The following is an 18692-nucleotide window of genomic DNA, read 5'->3' as shown; positions in this document are numbered from 1 at the left end:
AGAGCATTCTATGCAACAGTGGCCTAGATGAGGGCAGGTTGTTTGTTGTCCCTTCCAGTACAAGGACTGGGGACATCAAGTGACAATATCGGAATCAGGTTCAAAGAAAAAAAAAGGAAAAAAAAGACGGTGTTTTTCAGACCAAAGGTTATTTGAGCTCTAGAAGTACTTGCCAAAGGATATTGTGCACAATGAAAATTTAAATGGGTCAATGAGACACTGAACAAGAGAGATCAGCTTTATTTCCTTATCCTTGTTTAAAGATTTCCTAATGCATCTTTTTTTATGTTCTGCCTTTCTTGTTTTCATCGGACCGTGACATTTTACTTAAAACATTCTCATAAATGCCATAGAATTTATTTCCAAGCAGGAGACCGACAGAATGGCAGGCTAAATAAATACGTCTTTCTGTAATTATCCTAATTTCTAATGGCTCCATCATATTGTTTGGGAAAAATGTTGATAGCTGTTCTGTGAGACCTTGATTGTAAGGAATGTGTCCTTAACTCGACAAACTGTTTATTCACAAGTCAGCAGAAGATACTATTATTATAAATAAAAGATAAATGTGGAAACATTTGCAAGAATGTAATTGCCAAGTGGCTTCTAACAAATTTAACAGCATGCCTTAGGCATAATTAATAAGAGCTGTCTATATCTGCGTAAAATTAGTGTTGTGTAGCAGTTATTGTGGCTGAACACTGCGAACTTTCTTCCCCGGTTTTGCAGGTTGTGCCGTGCTTAGACAGGAGTGGTGAGAATAAGCGGAGACGCGATTACATCCGATCGGGCCCAACTCCTTTATAACTAAAACAAAAAAACCCAAAAGTCAGAAGGAACCACACCCCGCAGGACAGCGCGCGCCCCCTCAGCGCCGGCCTCGGCCGCGATTGGCTCGGAGAGGGCCCCCGCGTCACGTGACCGCCGGCGCGCTCCTTATAGACGCGCGCCGGGCGCGAGAAGGTGGCTGTGTGTGCGGGCGCGCGCCGCGGGGTCCGTGCGGGAGCGGCCGCGGGTGAGCGGGGCCGGCGGGAGAGGGAGAGGGGCGGGAAGGACGAGGAGGGGCTGCTCTCCGTCTCGGTTGAGCCGCCGCCACCGGCGGCGGGTTGGGGCCGCGAGGTTCCGTGGCCGAGTTTGGGAGTTGGCGGGCTCCTGCCTCGCCGTTCCCCATTGGCCGCGGCGGCGCGCGGGGAGGGAGGAGCCCCGCGAGCGCCTGGCGGGAGCGGGGCCGCGTGGGTGGTGCGGGTGAGTGCCCGGTTCCCCACAGCCATCCCGGGACACTCCCGCCAGCCCTGCGAGCTCGCCTGCTGGGAGCTGGGCCGGGGTGAGTGCCCGGTTCCCCACAGCCATCCCGGGTGTGCTCCCGGGACACCCCCGCCGGCCTGCGGGAAGGCCGCTCCGCGCTGGGCGCTGCCTTCCTGCCGCTCGTGGCTGGGGTGCAGCCTCGGGAGGGGCGCTGGAGGGGCCCGCTGACCGCGCCGTGCGTGGCTGGCTGCTTAAGGCAGCCGTGAAAGCTGATAATCCTACCGAAATGGTAATGGTCTCTAACTAGTGCTGCCCGAACTTCAGGAGTAGAGGGGTGCTGTATTAATTTTCGTGTTTTTTTCTATTGCAGTTGATCTCATGAATTCCAAAATGAAACAGAAACTGACCACAGAAAAGTCCTCAGGAACTTTGCAGGTATAGGCTTTAAAGGCTTGAAGCTAGCACCTCTCTGTGTGACAAGCTTCTCTGTCCACTGAAGGAATATAAAGGGATCTGTTGCAATGTGCTTCCACCTGGCTTATGTCCATTTGGCTTGAGTAACCTCCTGGCAGACATTGTGGCTTGGGAACATGCTGTCCTGCTTGGGTATATGTGCTTATGACTACTTTTTTCCCTATTGCTCAGCAAGTCCTTTTTATTTTGACACTGAGCTTACTGTCTCTCCGTTTAATTTTTCAGGGTTGGTTTGGTTTGTTTGTCCTGACTGTGTGTCTTTGCTTACTGAATCTGTCTGGCTTATGCTTAGGATTTGTAGGTTGGGTTTTGTAGTGTGTTCTTTATGGGTGGGAACTTCTGAAGAGTTCCATCTGTCTTGTGTTGGACGTGATTTAACTGGAGTATTCAAGCAGGCAGTTCACTTTCTACAGTCACCTTTGTGAATAATAGTTGCCTTGGAATTGGTGGAAATGCTTAAACGATTTAGGTTTTTAAGAGTTAACTGATTAGGTGCAAACCTTAGTAACTTTTCTTGGCAAGTCTTTTAATGTAGGCCCCAATCAGAATGGTACAAAAGTATATAAAATAGAGGCTAGTAGTTTTTGTATGATGAGACCTAGTGACTGGAATGGAAGCTGCAGGTATTAATGAAAATTGCCAACTGATAGGTCTGACTTATGGCACTCTTGTCCCATAGTGTCTCTAGGGTATAAATTGCTCAGTGTGGCTTTTTGCACTTGCAGTGGGTTAACTTGAGTATTGGCCAGTAATTTCTTGGCAGAGTGTACTTAACTCTAATCCTAAGTAACAGCAAGCAGTGTCTGACACACGGTGTGATTCTTGTTCCCACAGCAGTTAATGTTTGTCCTTTAGTGGAACAGTAGGATAATTGGTGGCAGAAACTACCGTGGGAAATGCGAGCTCTTGTCCTATGAAGCACGGTGTGAATCGGTGACTTTCTCACGCCCGTGTGGCATTGTATCCTGGCTGTTCTTGCTTGGTCGTCTGCCATTGTTTGCTGTCCCATGGTGGCAGTGTAACCAACCCAATCAGAAAGCTTTGATGCAGGAAAGAGGCATTTATGCATGATAGCAAGGGTGATAAACATACTGGTTAGACAAAACAATAGCCTGTCTGGATCGAAGCAAGGAAATTTTTGATCCATTTTAATGTATAATCAAAGTAACACATCTGTTTAAATGAACACTCTTTGATGGTGTGTCAGCAAGTCACAAAAACAGCTGCTGCCTGATGTGCCCTTGCCACCTAACCTTGCAACTGCAATCACTTTTGTCCCTGTCCCCAAGGGTCTGAGACTGCTGCTCTCAAACTCAAGTTTGAGAGGTCCAGCTAAAGGCCTTGAAATCTAATCAGAGTATTTCTGCTGAAGTTGTTTTATGAAAGGTAAATGTTTCCTAAGAGGCAGGGATTGATCATAGCTTCGTGTGATTAAGATCGATCTCTATTAGAAATAATTAGATCCCCTTCCTTACAAAAGCCTTAATATAGGCTACAGTGGGGTTTTTTTTTGAGAAGAAGAATTATGTGTTACCTTAATGGAAGCATGATGGATTCCTAATTTTCAGTTTATGTAAAAAAGAGTGGCTAGTGTCTGACCCATTTTTGTCTTTTCAGAAGTACCTCACAGAGAGCACATGCAGTGCTGCCCAAAGACCAACTCTTAAAATGATCCAGCCTTCAGCAGCCGGTAGCCTGGTGGGCAGACGTAATGAGGTATAAACTAAAAGATAATCTGTAGATATAGAATTATTTCTGGACATAGGGAAATGCTTCTGTGCTGTTAACTGAAAACTAATATATTTGAAAAAATTAAATGTGCTAACTAGAGTGATGCAAGCTTACTATTGTTCTACTAATAAACAGTATTAAAACCCAGCAATTTCTGAGTTCTTTGGGTATTAAGGAAGATGTCTAAACTAGAGCTATAATGTGAAGAAATCAGGACTTAGAGACTTACTTGCAGTCATGAGTGTGCAGGCTTAGAAGTTTGTATTTTTGTGTAGGCTGAGATGTTCCTCTAAACTTGAACCTGCCCATGTTTTATGCAGAAGAAATCTTCAGTCAGAAGGAAACTCTGGAATAACAAAGTTGCCTCAAAGGCTTGTAAAGCTGAGGTGTCTGTGGACAAAGAGCAAGAGAATGAGAATGATGTCATTCAAGCTGAAGATCTCATGATGAAAGGTATGTGGTAATTCCTGAAATGTTTTCTTGCACTTTAAATGCTATGCTGCTGTTGGAGTGCTACTTGAAGCATATTTCCTTTGTCATTTAGACAAGGGCTTTGTGGGTTTTTCATAATGTCTAGCAGGAGTTGATGATACTTATCCTCTATATTAAATAAAGTATAGATGTCTAGTGTTTAAGAAGGAGTTCATGATAACCAGAAGCTGAGAAGCATTGTGTGCAGCAGTGTTAAGGAGTCTTGTAGTTTGTTATTTTGGCTGGGCTGTAAGTTTTCCAGTGACTAATAATTAAGTTGAAATGAAAGCCTGTTTTGCCACAGCGTCTTGTGTGCGCAGTTTCTCAGAGCCATTATGCCCAGTGTGGACAGTGACTTGGAAGTAACACTTCTGTCTTCCACAACGTGCACATTCAGAGCAGCACTGGCAAACGTGGCCATCTTGCAGAGCCTCCTGCCATCCTTGAGGCAGCTCCTGAAGGCATTGTACAGCCATTAATGCAGTGTAGGATCTGTTTCCTGTAAACTTGGGTCACTAATTGTAGTTGTACAACTAAGCTTTGAAAACACTATACAGAGTGAGTTTTTAGTATTGCAGCTCACAGAATACTTTTATACAAGTTAAATATCTCAAAGTGCTCTTAAGAAATCGGACTTACTGTAGCCTCTAACTTCAGGAGATCCTTCATCTCAGTATTGGAAAGAAGTGGCTGAAGAAAGGAGGAAGGCTCTGTATGAAGTGCTTCAAGAAAATGAAAAGGTAGCTAATCAAAGATGCCTAACTGCTAAAGTTACCTGGCTCTTGTCTTCCTCTTCTAACATGTTGTTATTTGAACTCAGTTGCACAAAGAAATCGAGCAGAAGGATGGTGAAATTGCCCGCCTAAAAGAAGAAAATGAAGAGCTCATGTCCCTCGCTGAGCATGTGCATTATATGACCAGCGTGATTGAGGTACTTAAAGCAATTTTCAGTTAATGTTGTAGAACAAAAAAGTGACAAACCAGCCAAGGTATTTATAATGAATCGTGACTTCTTAATGTGCTCACATGATTCTTCATTTTAAATTGCTCTGACCTGTTTCCTGCAGAATTGCTCTAATTCTAGTGTCATAAAGCTCCTTCTAGGATAGGAATTTTTCCCATCTTAGAACCTATAGGAATAATGAGAGTACTAAGATAGTAGGTTGAATCTCTCCTTCTGAAAACATCTCTCTTAACAGAATGCATGTTGGAGATTGTGATAAGGGAAGGAAGAGTTGATTTTGCACTTTTTTGGGATGACTTAAATTCATGTCCCTCATAGGTTGGTACTGGCTGTGTCCTTTGAGAAACTAAACTTGAAACAGAGTCACAAAGTAGAATGGTGAGAGGGAGCACTGTGCTCTCTAAGGTCAAGATTTTCTTGTCAAGGCACAGTGCCAGTTTCACTGCCCAAAAAGGGCTGCATGCAGTCTCTAGGGTTCATAAACTCATAAATTTCCCAACAGCTCCCTCTGAGAATTCCTTGGGGCAAGTAGTTCCACTAATTCCATGGCTCCTTTAGCAGGAGTGGATTGTTTGTAAGAGCCTCTGAAGCTGTGATAAATACATAGATAGGTATGGAACCTTGATGTTGTGGCTTTCAGGTTGTTTTTGCAGAGATTAAGCTCTCATTAAGCTGGGATATGAAGCTGGGTGCCTGGCAAATACTTTGAGTCTGTAATGACTAGACTGGGAGGTGGAAACAAAATGAAATATTATTGCAAGTAACTTGTTTAATCAAGAACTGGACTTCATCAAGAATTAGACAACACAAGTTAGTTTCAGTTAGTGCAGTTTAGATCAGCCATGAAAGACTGTTTTGCTACACTTGATTTTTTTTGGTACTTGGGGAGTACTGCTTGTTAGTGATATGTCCATGGGCAGAAATTACATTATTTGAGGGCTTGAGCTAAAGTACTTTGAAACTTCTCTACAGTTTCTCAAGAGTTATGATCACTTATTAGTTGTAAGCTACTCCCTCCTGAGGCTTCAGTGAGCCTTAAAGGATACATCAAACAACCAGAAGCTTCAAAACCAGTTTCTTTACAGTCCTGTTTATCTTCCTTACCTCAGGTTAGGTGAGGAACTTCTAGGTTGATCAAGTGCTAGAGACTGCTGAGTCTTAAAGCTCATCTCAGCTTAATGTGGTTTCATCATCTCTAACTAAAAATGGAGTAAATTGGTTGTACAATATTTTTTTCTAAAATTAAATCTGTAGGGTGCTATAGTAAATACTTAACTTGGGAACCAGTTCCCCATGTTTTAGGTTGCTTGAGATGAAACCTGTCCTACTGAAGAACCTGAGAAACTGAACAAAGCAAATGTGGTTTGCAAGTTAAGAGGTAGTAATTTGAGTTGAACTTGTGTCTTAAGATTTTTGTAACTGAGGAATGTTTTCATTATTTCAACGACCTCCAAGGTGATTAGTTTGCTTAATTTAATATGCAGAGTCTTATTTCACTATTTCATAGTTAAGTAGAAAAAAATATTAAATTCACTGTCTTCTGTTCCTTTGTAGAGGCTAACTGGGCAAGCACCTGACAGTCTTGAGACACTGGAGAGTCTGGCTCTAGAGGAATCCAGACAGGAAAATGAAGAGCATAACTGTGGAGACAAGGCAGACAGTCCTTCTGAAGAGGAGCCATCACAAGTATTGTCTGGTTTAAGGGAGAATAGATCAGATCCTCCTTCAAAGGAAACAAGCCATTTGCAACTGGAATGACAACCTTTAAATAGGCTTATATATGTGGCTTTTAATTGCAGACTTCCTCTTGAAAGGATATATTAAACCTCAGGTATAGAAACTCTTGTGGGAACATTACAGATGTTGACATTTTTAACTGGAATTATGTAGCAGTGGGAGGGGTATCTGAATAATGCATGGAAAATTTACTGCAGGCTGCATGTAGTTGCTTGTATGAAGCACAAATACTGTGTATTTCAACTGTTGTGTAAATATCTTTATCAGTTGGTCTGACATGATGCATGGAAATTGATAAATAAATCTTTGAATTACCAAAATAATGTCTTAATTGACAGGGGAATGGTTAATCCTTGGTTTAAATCAGTTATGACTCCTGTAGTAGAAACTGTAGAAACTTTCAAATTTTTTGGGGGAATGCCTGGGCAGTTTTTAGGGTTTTTTTAGGTTTGCAGAATTCTGGAGAACAAAATTACTTTTTTTTTGTGGATAGAGAGTGGAAGAAAAAGCAAGAATGTATGTGCTGTTGGTGAGGTGTCAAAAAATCTTACTGGGTAATTAGAGTAAAAATCTAAAGGTCGGTTAGATTTATGATTTTTAAGTTTTTTTTTTAATTAATTTTCTCTGCCTTCTAAGGAAGCATTTTGCAAGCTGTGTAAGGAGAGTTTAACTAATTGGTTTATGAAGAGAAGGTGGTGTATTCTTAGTCCCAGTAGCAGCTGCGCTGGAAACTAGGTGGAAACAAAACAGCCTATACTTCAGAGCTATTCTGAATGGAAACTGTTTTCAAGGTACTGCTCTGATATTTACCAAGAGATGAGAAACCCTTTTACCAAGGTGCTTAGGTTCTGAAAGGTTTACAGGAATAGAAAGTAGTCTTTAAAACCTTGAGCACCCTGCATGGGCCATGATGGAACAGGAGAGTAAGTTGGATACAGATTTTCCAGTAATGAGTGAACTCGGGGCAGTTCTGTAACAAGGCTTTAACAATGGGGGCTGTTGCCGTATCTTGGGAGGAGCTTAAAGCTGAGTGGCTTTCGGGAGGCAGAAGTGAATAGAGGCATCCTGGTTTGTGGATCTCTGGCCTTACCGAAGATGGTTGCTTCAGGGTATGTGTGAATGACTCTGGAGCTATCAGATTGGCACCTTTATATTCCTTCTGTTTTACTTCCTGTGGCTGTTGATAAATTAACAGATGTTTTACAACTGATTTCAGTTGTGACATCCAGGAAATGGCAGAAGCCATTGTAGAAGATAATACTCCTGGCTGCCATTTTACCTCAAGCATGCTAAAAGAGGCATCACAATGGAAAAAGAGGCATCACAATATCTTGTGGATTTTGTAAGCACAAGATTTTATCTTCCGACATGTGCTCCAGGGGGTGCTTAGACATATTTCTTTCCATCACAGGATGAAAAGGTGAGGAAGGTGTGTCCTCTATCTTGCACTGATGCTGTCTTGAAGAAACAAAACTGGGTGCTGGGCAAATGTTTTGTAGAGTAACCTTGGCTTTCTGTTAAGGAGAAGTGGATAATGGTTGTCAAGTGATTTAGACCTCACCTATCTCACATTCTAAGCAACTTTCTTAACAAAGTAGTTCCAACATTACTAAAAGGAAACAAATTTCATTTTGATACAATTGTTTTTTGCAGTTCTTAGTTATTGATTGTTAACTGAAATTTTTTTAGAGGTGGCTTTATTTTTAAACATCAGGCATACTGTATTTGCAGAGGCTGTAGAAGGGAAGGACGGACTGTGGCATGACTAGCAGACCAAAGTGAGACAGCAAGTGCAACCTTTCCACTATTTCACTTCCTGCTGTGTGAACTGCTGTAGTACAGGTGCTGCTGTTGGAACAGAACTGCCAGAAAGAGACAATCCAGAATTTGTGTGCAGTATCTGCATCTGTGTTTCTTACCTTCAGGTTGATCAAGAAGAATGATTATTAGGTTTAGATATTATGCCTTTTCTGGATTGATTTTATTTAAATAAAAGATGTGACAGTCCCTTCATGTGCTGGATCCTTCTGTTGAAATAGACTGTGTACAAATAAATAATGGAAGTTCTGCAAGTAGGCTCATGGATGTATTGCAGCATTTGGTGCACCTGTAACAGAAAATTTTTACATCAAAAAGGAATGTGCCACTTAGTAATACATACTGATGTTTTAAACCAAGACTACTATGTTTTTATTAAGTGCAGTTTGTTAGCAGAGTGCAACCTTTCCACTATTTCACTTCCTGCTGTGTGAACTGCTGTAGTACAGGTGCTGCTGTTGGAACAGAACTGCCAGAAAGAGACAATCCAGAATTTGTGTGCAGTATCTGCATCTGTGTTTCTTACCTTCAGGCTGATCAAGAAGAATGCTTATTAGGTTTAGATATTATGCCTTTTCTGGATTGATTTTATTTAAATAAAAGATGTGACAGTCCCTTCATGTGCTGGATCCTTCTGTTGAAATAGACTGTGTACAAATAAATAATGGAAGTTCTGCAAGTAGGCTGATGGATGTATTGCAGCATTTGGCCCACCTGTAATAGGGAAAATTTTTACATCGAAAAGGAATGTGCCACTTAGTAATACACACTGATGTTTTAAACCAAGACTACTATGTTTTTATTAAGTGCTGTTTGTTAGCAGAGTGGATAGCTTGCGTTTTAAACCAAGACTACTATGTTTTTATTAAGTGCAGTTTGTTAGCAGAGTGGATAGTTTGTATCAACTGATAAAAATCTGTGATGCCTGAGAAGGGAGGAGTGAGAGCTGAACTGGCACAGTAATAAAACCTATACACATGCTTTATCACAGATGCATTGAACCTCGACCAAACACTGCCTATACCTATTGTATCAGACATTAATGTATGGAAATGTTCTCCTCAGCAGTTTGAGGATGCTGCAATACTTGCTGTTTAAAAATGTTCTAAAAGGATTGAGGTTGTTTATTGTTCTGAAACTTCTTGAGTGCTTTTTTGAATATGCATGCAGTAGCACTGTGCTACATATTAAGTCTAGGAACTTGGTATTTATGTGCTCACAGCTTGTCAAATGTGTAGAAATTATACAGAGATTTGTTTGTGATTAGTTCTCTTAAAACGATCTGACATTTTAAGTGTCTAGGGAAACTTATCACTGGAAGATGGCTATGTAGCAGCTGTAAAGCAGCATCACTGAAGACAGCCTTTATATCCAGCTAAGTTGTAGAGAGAACACTCTGGCACAATAAAAGTATCAGTTCTGGAATCTACTACAGGATGTGCTTCTTTCCAAGAAGTCAACTGCATTTGTGCCACCAGCATGTTGACTCCTTTCACTGCAGAGGGTACAGACACAATCTTGTCTTTCTCTAAAGCAAGCTCAGGCTGTGTGGAAGTGGGATGTATCTACAGTGTCCTAGCTCTTCTCCCATAAAATGTGCATGTCTGAACAGGCCTGAATTTCCCCCATGCAAGAGCAAAGTGTGGGGAGGTGGATCATTTGCAGGTTTCAGATGTTTCAAGAATAAACAGCTGTGCAGGGACACGCAAACCATGGGGCAGGTGGATTGTTTGTGTGAGGAAGAACTCATAACTGGTTTACACTAAAAATTGTTATTTTTGCTAACCACCCGCTGTACTTAAGACAATGTGTGAAGAAATTAATTAGACCATAATAACTCCTTGTTTGGGCAGCTGAAACTCACTTGGTTTTTGGCATGGGATTGCTTATGTGAGGGCCTGCAGCATTGTCTGGTGCTGTAGCTTATGGTGTGGCCTCTGCATAAGTAATGAAGTTAGTCATAGGTTATTTTTTGTTAAGAACATGTGATGCATATTCATTTACTTTTCCTCAAGGGCCATCTCAGGTTGTTTTCAGAACTGTATTTAAGAATTTATTAAGATGTGCAAACTTTGCCAAAGCTGTGCTTTTCCAGCACTCCAGTTGCTCTTAAGACTGAGTTGTATTGTCATCAGTGTTTTTTTTCTAACAGAAAATGTTTATTATGTTATTCATTTATCTTTCCTTTCTTGTGATAACACAAAGCAGTTTAGCAACTGATAATGGCATTTTAAGGAACCTTAATTTGCTGCTGTTTTTGACCTGCTGGCAAATGCCTGTAATGAAATGTGATCTGTTGAGAGGACACATCTATCCTACCCCGGGGACACTGCAGCCATTTGAAGCTGGGTGCTGGGGATCCTCTGCTCAGGACAATCCCACTGTAAAGCAGGGAGCCGTACTTAAGATACAGGGTCTGGCAGTTGTTGGCTCCTAATTTTGAAGTCCACATTATTCATAAGCATGATTTATGAAGTATAAATTATAAAGTATATATCACAGACTGCAGGACAGGGTGGAGCTATAGAGGATAGCTTTTCTGAATGTCTGATGGATAAAACAAACAGCCTTGCCAGTAGCAGTGTGAAACTGAGCAGCCTAACATGCTGCTGCTGTAGCTATAGTAGCATAGGGGTGCTACAGCTTTCTATTTATGGGGCTGAATGCTGAGACAGTGACAGCATGGCAGGGGTAGTAAAAACCCCCACAGCATAAGGTAAGTATACCCTTTCCCAAGTGCACTTCTAGCGAGCTGCCCATCTCTTCCATCTGCACTGCTGCTGAGCTCCTTTGGTATGGGAGCTTTTTCCTAACATACTTTCCTGGGGTGGCCCTGACCTTTGAATTTGTCCAAGTAATTTGTTGCAGCCCTAAGAGCTTTTGTAATTACTGCCTGCCTGCAACTTTACTAGTTGGTAAGCACAAGCCTTGTGATGCTCACCTCTGTGCATCTGGTTTTTCCTACTCCACCAAGGAGTGTGTTAATGTGCCAGGAAAAGGCAGCATTGTCAGCTCTGCAAGCATAAAAATGTACAGGCTTCGAGACAAATAGATGGTTTGATCGTTTTTCTTTGCTATCAGGTTTTGGAAGCTTTAAAGTCTGTTCACTGTCACAGCTGTCGTGAATCCTGGTTGCAATGGTGTAGCAGATCAGCTTTAGACTATTGAACTCCAAGGGTGGCTTAAACTACAATAAGATGAGATACAGCCTCCATTGATGTGGTACCTCTGTATGTGAGCTGCTCCTTGTTCTATGCAGCTTTGGCTCCCTGCTCCATAGGCAGCTCTACATTCCTAAAGGTGTGTGCTGGAACCTGAATGTTTGAAAAGGGAAAGTGGAAGTCTTCTGTCTGAGGAGAGTCTGTCTTCATAGAAGGGAGGAGTAATCAGTGCAAGTTTGGTAACAATCCTGGAGCTTCTCCAGCACACTTTCTGGTAGTCCCTGTGGAGCCATCAATCCTGGAGCTCTCCAGCACATTTTCTGGTAGTCCCTGTGGAGCCTCTCTTGGTTAAATATCTTGAATGATACACAAAACTGGCTTGCTCTGAACTTAAACTATGAGCCTGATAGTGAAGAGGCTGCTGATGGAAAGGGTGACTATACATATGGACTGATGTGCTTAGTAATTAAAAATAATCTTTATTATAACTTAAATGTGATAGGAAATATGGTGAGTACAAATGCCACAAAACTAAAAGAAAAAAATTTAAAAAAAAGAAGCAGATAAAAAAGGACACCTTGAAAGAATTCAACTGATGGGACAGGTGTAGTATAAAAACCATAACATGGCTATTTCACCTTCTGCAAAAAGAGTTTATATCCTTCAGTAAACAAGTAAGCATTTTGCACTGTACAAAATGTACTTCTTTAATTAAAGGAAGAATATATATATTTATAAATATACAGATATGTACATTCTTGTAACATTCACAGTAAAAAAACCAAAACAAATTACCCCTGCCTGCCAAAGTGTTTGGCTCACAAGGTTTCCTCTTGATGTGAACTGTTTGCAATATTTTCTATGTCGTCTATGCAAATTTGGATACTTCAATTGACATCTAAATAGCATTTCATGCATAATGAACACAGTACAGGAACACTCTTTTGTTAAATTCTGTTCACCTTCTCTGTTAACTTAAGGCTTGTAATCAACAGTTTGAAGCACTTGCTGTCTTTCAATCTTGCAGTGCAGGGTGGGGAGGTGCATTCACTTCCCCCTCTGTTTATTACTGCCTCCGAGGTCCACTTGAGTTTGTTCTGTTCTTTATATTGAAATCACTCTATAGAAACTATGCTCCTCTAATTAGAATGTACGAAATCCAATCCTGCCTGCAACTTGCAGGACAAAATGGTTTTGGGGACTCGTGCAATTAGTGGTATTCACTCCTTCTTTTCAGAATAAATAAATGCACTTTACCTTTTCATTTAGTTTTCACAAACCCACATGATTGTTTGATCCCCCTCAGAAATTGCTGGATTAATGATGGTTTGCTGCTGGAGGGCAAGAGAAGGGAATAAAAGACCAGTGGAGGCATTTAGAATGAGTCACCAAAGTGACGCCTCCCTGGGTTTACATCATGCTGTTTCTTGAGGCAAAACTTGTAGAACTTTCCCTGTATTTCATTTCCAAGACACAACTGGGAAAGCTGAGCAGCATTTCATGCCACTGGAGTGTGGCTGGGGACACTGCATGGCAACAGACACTTCATTTGGGATTCAAGGGAAAACTTTGCATGCCTGCTCAGGTGGCCTCCTGATTGTCCTTGTTAGATACAGTATCACACATCTCAAGCTTTCACAACAACTTCAAGAAAGTAAATATAATAGGAAAATATATGGAGATGCCAAATTCTAAAAACCTCACAGAAGTCTGTTCAAGCTGAATAACTGCAATTAAATTATTTGTTCAGAATCAGTCAAGAAAGTATTGTTCCTCAGCATCCAACTGTTCCATCATGAGCTGCAACAAGGAGCCAATAGGAATCCTTAAGCTGGATTTGAGATTTTGCTTTTCTTGAAGAAGTCTGTAAATTGCTACATTTTGTAACATTCTCATAGAATTCTTTAAAGTCTTCCTTTTGTTCCCCACACTGAAGTGCAGCTCCATCCTACTTTAATGCCTGTTAAATAGTAGCAGGTTCTTTTTCATCTAAAAAGCTGTGGCAGCTTCAGTTCCACGGCGGCTTCCAACTTTAACAAATTCCCGGGGAAATTTGTCCAGCTGTTCATATGCCAGTCTCCCATCTTCACCTGAATGCAAAATGATAAAGCATAATAATGTATTATGTCATTGCCCTAGAACATTTAAAATACTAGATTCTCTGCTGTTGGAAGGTACTGATTGTCCAGTAACTTCTACCCCTTCTTAAACTTTATTTTGTTAGAGGCAATTTCAGAAATTATTTTGAAAAGTTAAACATGCTCTGAATGCTCAATTTTTTTATTTTCTTTTTAATTTCCCATGTAACTTGTTTGGTTATCTAAAGCCAAACAGAAGCAGATGTGGCTTGTGCGATGAGGTGACAGTATCTGCACACTTGTTGTACTGAATGACCTACTGTGCTTGTCAAGGTCTCAGCTGCTGCTGTGATGTACTTGAGGTAAATGTTTATCCACTTCAACCTTGGAAAATATAAAGTTTATCCACCTCCCACTTCCTGGCACTTTAAAGAAGTGAGTCTATCTACAAAGTTACTTTTATATTGCTGAAAATGAGGAAGCAGTATGTTTGCTAAATATTATTGCGTCTTTCAACCCCTTTTTCCTTAGCTACTGCCATCTATATGCACTTTCACGAAGACAGCACTGAGCCTAATGTGTTGAGCTGGCAATTAGGAACGGAAAATGGTCTCTCTATGTTGTCTACAAGAATGGCAGAACAATCAGAGTTTTCAAGTGTCCCTGGGCTAGTTGTTTTATAACCTGAGCAATAACATGTCCAACAGCAGACTGAATTTCTGCTGAAGTGGTGAATGGAAGAGAGCATATTTGAAGGGTTTGCATAATTCAGATAACACAAGGACACCTCCCCCACGGAGTAGAAATTCATGCCTAGCTGAAAGGCCAGAAAAACAAAATTTTTCTGTGCCACTGAAGTACTGGTGCCCAGAAACTGTGCAGATTAATTATCAGTACTTTCTGTTTCTCAACTTCTCCTTTGCTATTCTTCCTTTTACTACTTCCCCCTCCAGACTCACACAATTAAATTTCTCTTTTTAGCTCAATTTCAAAATGAATGATTTTTAAGAATCTGTATTTTCTGACTAGTTTAAGTCACTCTGTAAAGTTTTGTTTCAATTTACAGTCTCACATTTACATAGCTCAGGTGTCTTACATGCTGCTCTGTTAAAAAATAAAATTAAACACTGCTCTAAACCAGGCAACTCACCAAGGGAGAGCAGGGTTTCGGACGCCACTTTTCTGATGTCTTCATTGTCAGACTGGCAGAGCGTGACCAGCATTTTAATGCTCTCAGTAGCCTGGGAAGTGCAAAAAGAGCTGCATTAGCACCACACAGGACACTCTGGGGTTTTTCCACAACCCTGCATGTAAACAGTAACCATCCTCTATGGCTACAATCCTCTGCACTGTCCTTCCCGCTCCAAGAAAAGGGCTTTGGGGAGACAGGAGGAATGGGGTTTCCCTGAGGGGAAGCACTTGGAGGAGGTGTATTTTCTGCTGCTGGTGTGGACCCTTTCTAATTTTGCACTACTCTATAAATCTGACAGACCAGCTATATCTGCCACTTCTGACTGCAGGATAGGTGATGGGCTGTGGACCAAGGCCATAAAATGCCAAGTGTACAGCAGGGAAATGAACAGGAGACAAGGGTCTAGCAAATGGGTTTCCTATAAAGCATGACAAGCCTGTGCTCACCAATATTTGCAGACTTCTGCCTTGCCTCTGCTATTGTTGGGAAGAAAGCAAGGAATAATCCTGTTCTGTGATACAAAAATGTCAGGTCTTTGGGGAGAGCAGCTGTCATAGTGTCTCTGTCTGGCTATTTAACATTACAAGAGAGAGATGAGTGAAAGGAAGGGCAGGTGCTGCCCCAGTGTGACACCTGGAAGAGGCACTGAGCCACAGAGTCAGTATTTGTATGAGCCCTGTCGATCCAAGGGGCACAAGCCTGGTCTGCATGCTCTGAATGAGGGCTTTGCTACCAGAGCCATTAAATCTCACCACCTTGTCTTCAGTGTGGCCACTCGTGTGTGACTCAGGGTGAGGCTGCACTGGTGACTACAGCTCATGCCTGTGAGTGATGGGGCCACAGCAACACAGAGCTTGCTGCCATCTGAAAAAAACCCTCAGAGATTCAGTGGGACTTTATGCAACTGATTGTGGCTTAAACTGCCCCTGCCACCTATCCATTGTAGCATTTCCATCTCTGGTAATAACTTCCAGCTTCAGCTTTTTCTTTGAAGATTCCAAATGATGACACTTTCTCTCAGTACCTTTTTTTCCCAGCCATGAGAATCACTGAAGCCACACTGCTCAAGTTAAACTTGTCTAGCTCCAGTTCCCACCACTGCTTCCTAGTCTGAGTTTTCCTGAGCATTCAAAAACCCCATTGCACCCACATGCAGCAGAGACGTGATGTCCCTCACCATTGCCTCTCAGGGATGCCTACTTGCTTCTCATTTAAGGAAAGATTTTTTTATAGTTAAACAATACTGGATTATGTATTGAATGACATCAGTTGTGACTGGGATGAAGTTACAGTTTAGAGCTGCCTTCCAGGGGACAGATTAGACAGAGAAATAGTCAGTCCAAAGTGCATCTGTCTCATGGAACACATTTTTTGCCCCAGTGTCCCATACCAGCCAGGCCTGGGTGGCTGCTGTCTCCCATGGCTATGCAACCAAAACAAAAGTGCATTTTCCTATCCTGTCAAAGGCTGGAGTGCAAAGATGGTACTAGATGCTAGCTGAAGCTGTAGTGCCCACATGTACCAGTTATTTGTCACAAAACTAGTTGTGATCTCTCTTTTCTGCTACTGCAGCCCACATGCATTAGAGCTCATTTTATCCTGGGAAAGCATTTTTTTGTCCTTCTCAGTCAGTACTTTGTGGACTAACATTTCTTTTTCTCTGTGATGTGGAACTGAGTCTCCTGAAGTCAATATGAGAGGGGAGGAAAAGATGATATGCAAAAGATAAAACTTTGCCAAGGTCACAGAACCCAGGTGTTTGTGGTTTAGAAGGTTCTAAACCATTCCCTTTATCTGAAAAGGGATGGAGCACAGCAACACAAAACAAAAACACTACTGCTGCTGTTATTGAAATTTCTGTTTTGTTGTTTGTACCTATCAGATGTCCTTTTTATAAAGCAAAGCCAAGCATCACAGTGTATTCCTTGTCTCTTACCTTGAGGTATCTTAGAGCCAAGCAAGCTGCTTTCTGCAGCTGGAGGTTGGGCTGGGTTAGTGCTTCACAGTAATAAATCAAGGCCTGAAAACAAAAGAAGAAGAATAGCAATGAAAATGTCTGTTCCTCCATAGAGAAGGGTGGAGCATGGAGGTGTTGCTACCCTGTTAAAGGGAGAGCAATTGCAGCCTGCCTCCCTGACAGGGAGCATGTGGGATGGCACAGGCAGGATAATTCCCTACAGCAGGTCCAGGCCAGAGCAATAGTCATAGGTCAGCAGTCTCAGGCCAATTTTTGGGGAGGAGAAGTTCACATTAAAGTGAGATGCACAATCTGGCACCTTTGAAGGCCTTTCACCATACATCACCAAAGAGCTTTGGGTGGGTCTTGGAGTCTAATATCTCAAAGGTGGCCCTTGTGATGGTCTCTTTAATGTAAGGATAATAATGAACTAGTTGGTATAGACCTCAGGGAGACTTAAAATAATTATTACAATGTCAGCATGAGCTGCTAGACCAGTTGACTGCTTGACCCTAGAAATTAGTAGCTACTAATACTGAGCAGCAAATCTCAGCAGCACTCAGCTGCACAGTGAATTCATCTGCAGCATGAGGTTGCATAATACTCTCACAGAAGCCACTCTGTGGTCCTTCCTGCAGGCAGTGGACCAGGTATCAGCTATGCATGCCTGTTGCCCTGAGATGCTGTCACCAGGAAACTGGGGATGGGAGAAGGATGGTATGAAATACCAAGAGGCTGTAAAAATGGAAGATGAAGTGAGAGGGCAAGCAAAGGGGGGACTGGATTGATAGACAAGAGAAGCAAGGACTTTTCCTCTTCCCTTTGCCTTCCTTCTGCCACTTTTCCTCTTCCAGCTGCCTTTTCTCTTGCTCTTTTCTGACAGAGAGCAAGATGGATAGTAGGGAAAGGCCTGCCATGAAAGGGTAGGAGCCAATCCCTAATTTCTTCTTACTCCTCCTTCTCCCCTCTCTTTAATTTCTGTGTTTAACCTGGCCCTGCTTGTTGCATTTGGTATCAGAGAGAGACTCAAATCTTAGTTCTCACAACTGAGCTGTGTTTGCCCAAGGCAGTCCACCCCCTCTGGAAATGGTGGGAAGTCCCATAGATGGCACACTCCTTTGGGAAAAAAAAAATCTGAGACCTACATCTTTGTGTGTTGGTGGTGCTGGGGACTGTTACCTTGAAGCCTTGGACTGAAGCCAAGTCTGAGGCAGGGCAGCAGAAATGCTGAAGTGTGGAAGATAGCTTACAGCACTCAGTAAGTATTTGCAGTTTTGATTGGTACCTGTTTAGTGTAATGACAGGTAGAAGCAGCCTGGCATAAAGACAGAAACAAACCTGCACATGTGCAGAAAAATGAGACAGGATATCCCTCTGGATCAGTTTAAATCAAGCTTGGATCAGTGATTTTATATGCACAGATATTTGAGACATACAGGTAGAAAAAGGTCATGATGAAACAGGTCTCATGCGACAGGTGATTTTCTGCCACTTACCTTCTCCCTGAAGTGCCTGTTTTCTGCAGTTGCTGTCAGAAGTGATGCCACAGTCTCGCTGACTTCATTTTTATTTTCATTGAGAAGTAAAGCCAAAGCTCTTAAAACTTCCTGCTGTGGTGGAAGGTTATTGGAGTTTATTTTGGACACATTTTGTTGCAGTTTTCCATCTTTCACTGACTGCAGCACCTGAACCACAGACGCTGGAATTACAAGAAAAAGGTCTGTGTTACTTGCTTTATCCTCTCAGTACTTTGGATTGATCTTTTCCTCGCTAGCAATCCTTGATTTATACTACACACACTGAGGATACAAAAATATTCCCATCTGAGCAACTGCAGCATGGCAGTATGTCTGCATGGGGAATT

The 18692-nt window shown here is 41.9% G+C and overlaps 2 protein-coding genes across 10 annotated transcripts in view; one reads left to right on the top strand and one right to left on the bottom strand.

The window, feature by feature from the left end:
- The first annotated feature begins 930 nt into the window (after window positions 1–930).
- GMNN (geminin DNA replication inhibitor) lies at window positions 931–8635 on the top strand. Of its 7 annotated transcripts, XR_005627621.1 has the most exons (8): window positions 931–1015; window positions 1616–1680; window positions 3337–3435; window positions 3771–3903; window positions 4579–4661; window positions 4742–4852; window positions 6440–6716; window positions 8354–8635. XR_005627621.1 is itself a non-coding variant. In XM_039710981.1 (7 exons), exons 2-7 carry the CDS (start codon window positions 1624–1626, stop codon window positions 6641–6643), a joined length of 687 nt encoding a protein of 228 aa, XP_039566915.1. In that variant the 5' UTR covers window positions 931–1015; window positions 1616–1623; the 3' UTR covers window positions 6644–8635. The 7 variants fall into 7 exon arrangements, 6 of the variants coding, with proteins under 6 accessions (XP_039566915.1, XP_039566917.1, XP_039566918.1 ...); XM_039710981.1 differs by having other exon boundaries at window positions 6440–8635; XM_039710983.1 differs by lacking the exon at window positions 931–1015 and adding an exon at window positions 1093–1245 and having other exon boundaries at window positions 6440–8635.
- A 3422-nt stretch (window positions 8636–12057) lies between these two features.
- RIPOR2 (RHO family interacting cell polarization regulator 2) overlaps window positions 12058–18692 on the bottom strand; it is a 66790-nt gene continuing 60155 nt past the window's right edge. For all 3 annotated transcript variants that reach the window (XM_039710978.1, XM_039710977.1, XM_039710979.1), the window contains exons 19-22: window positions 18325–18527; window positions 16808–16891; window positions 14830–14920; window positions 12058–13691 (exon numbers count right to left, since the gene is read on the bottom strand). In XM_039710978.1, the coding sequence (XP_039566912.1) occupies window positions 13591–13691; window positions 14830–14920; window positions 16808–16891; window positions 18325–18527 (479 nt within the window). In that variant the 3' untranslated portion in view covers window positions 12058–13590. The remainder of the gene's footprint in view (window positions 13692–14829; window positions 14921–16807; window positions 16892–18324; window positions 18528–18692) is intronic.

The sequence above is a fragment of the Passer montanus genome, unplaced genomic scaffold (assembly GCF_014805655.1).
Source record: "Passer montanus isolate IOZ18808 unplaced genomic scaffold, ASM1480565v1 scaffold24, whole genome shotgun sequence".
Lineage (NCBI taxonomy): Eukaryota > Metazoa > Chordata > Aves > Passeriformes > Passeridae > Passer > Passer montanus.
The sequence above is the reverse complement of the archived record's forward strand: the minus strand, read 5'-3'. Positions and strand labels throughout refer to the sequence as shown.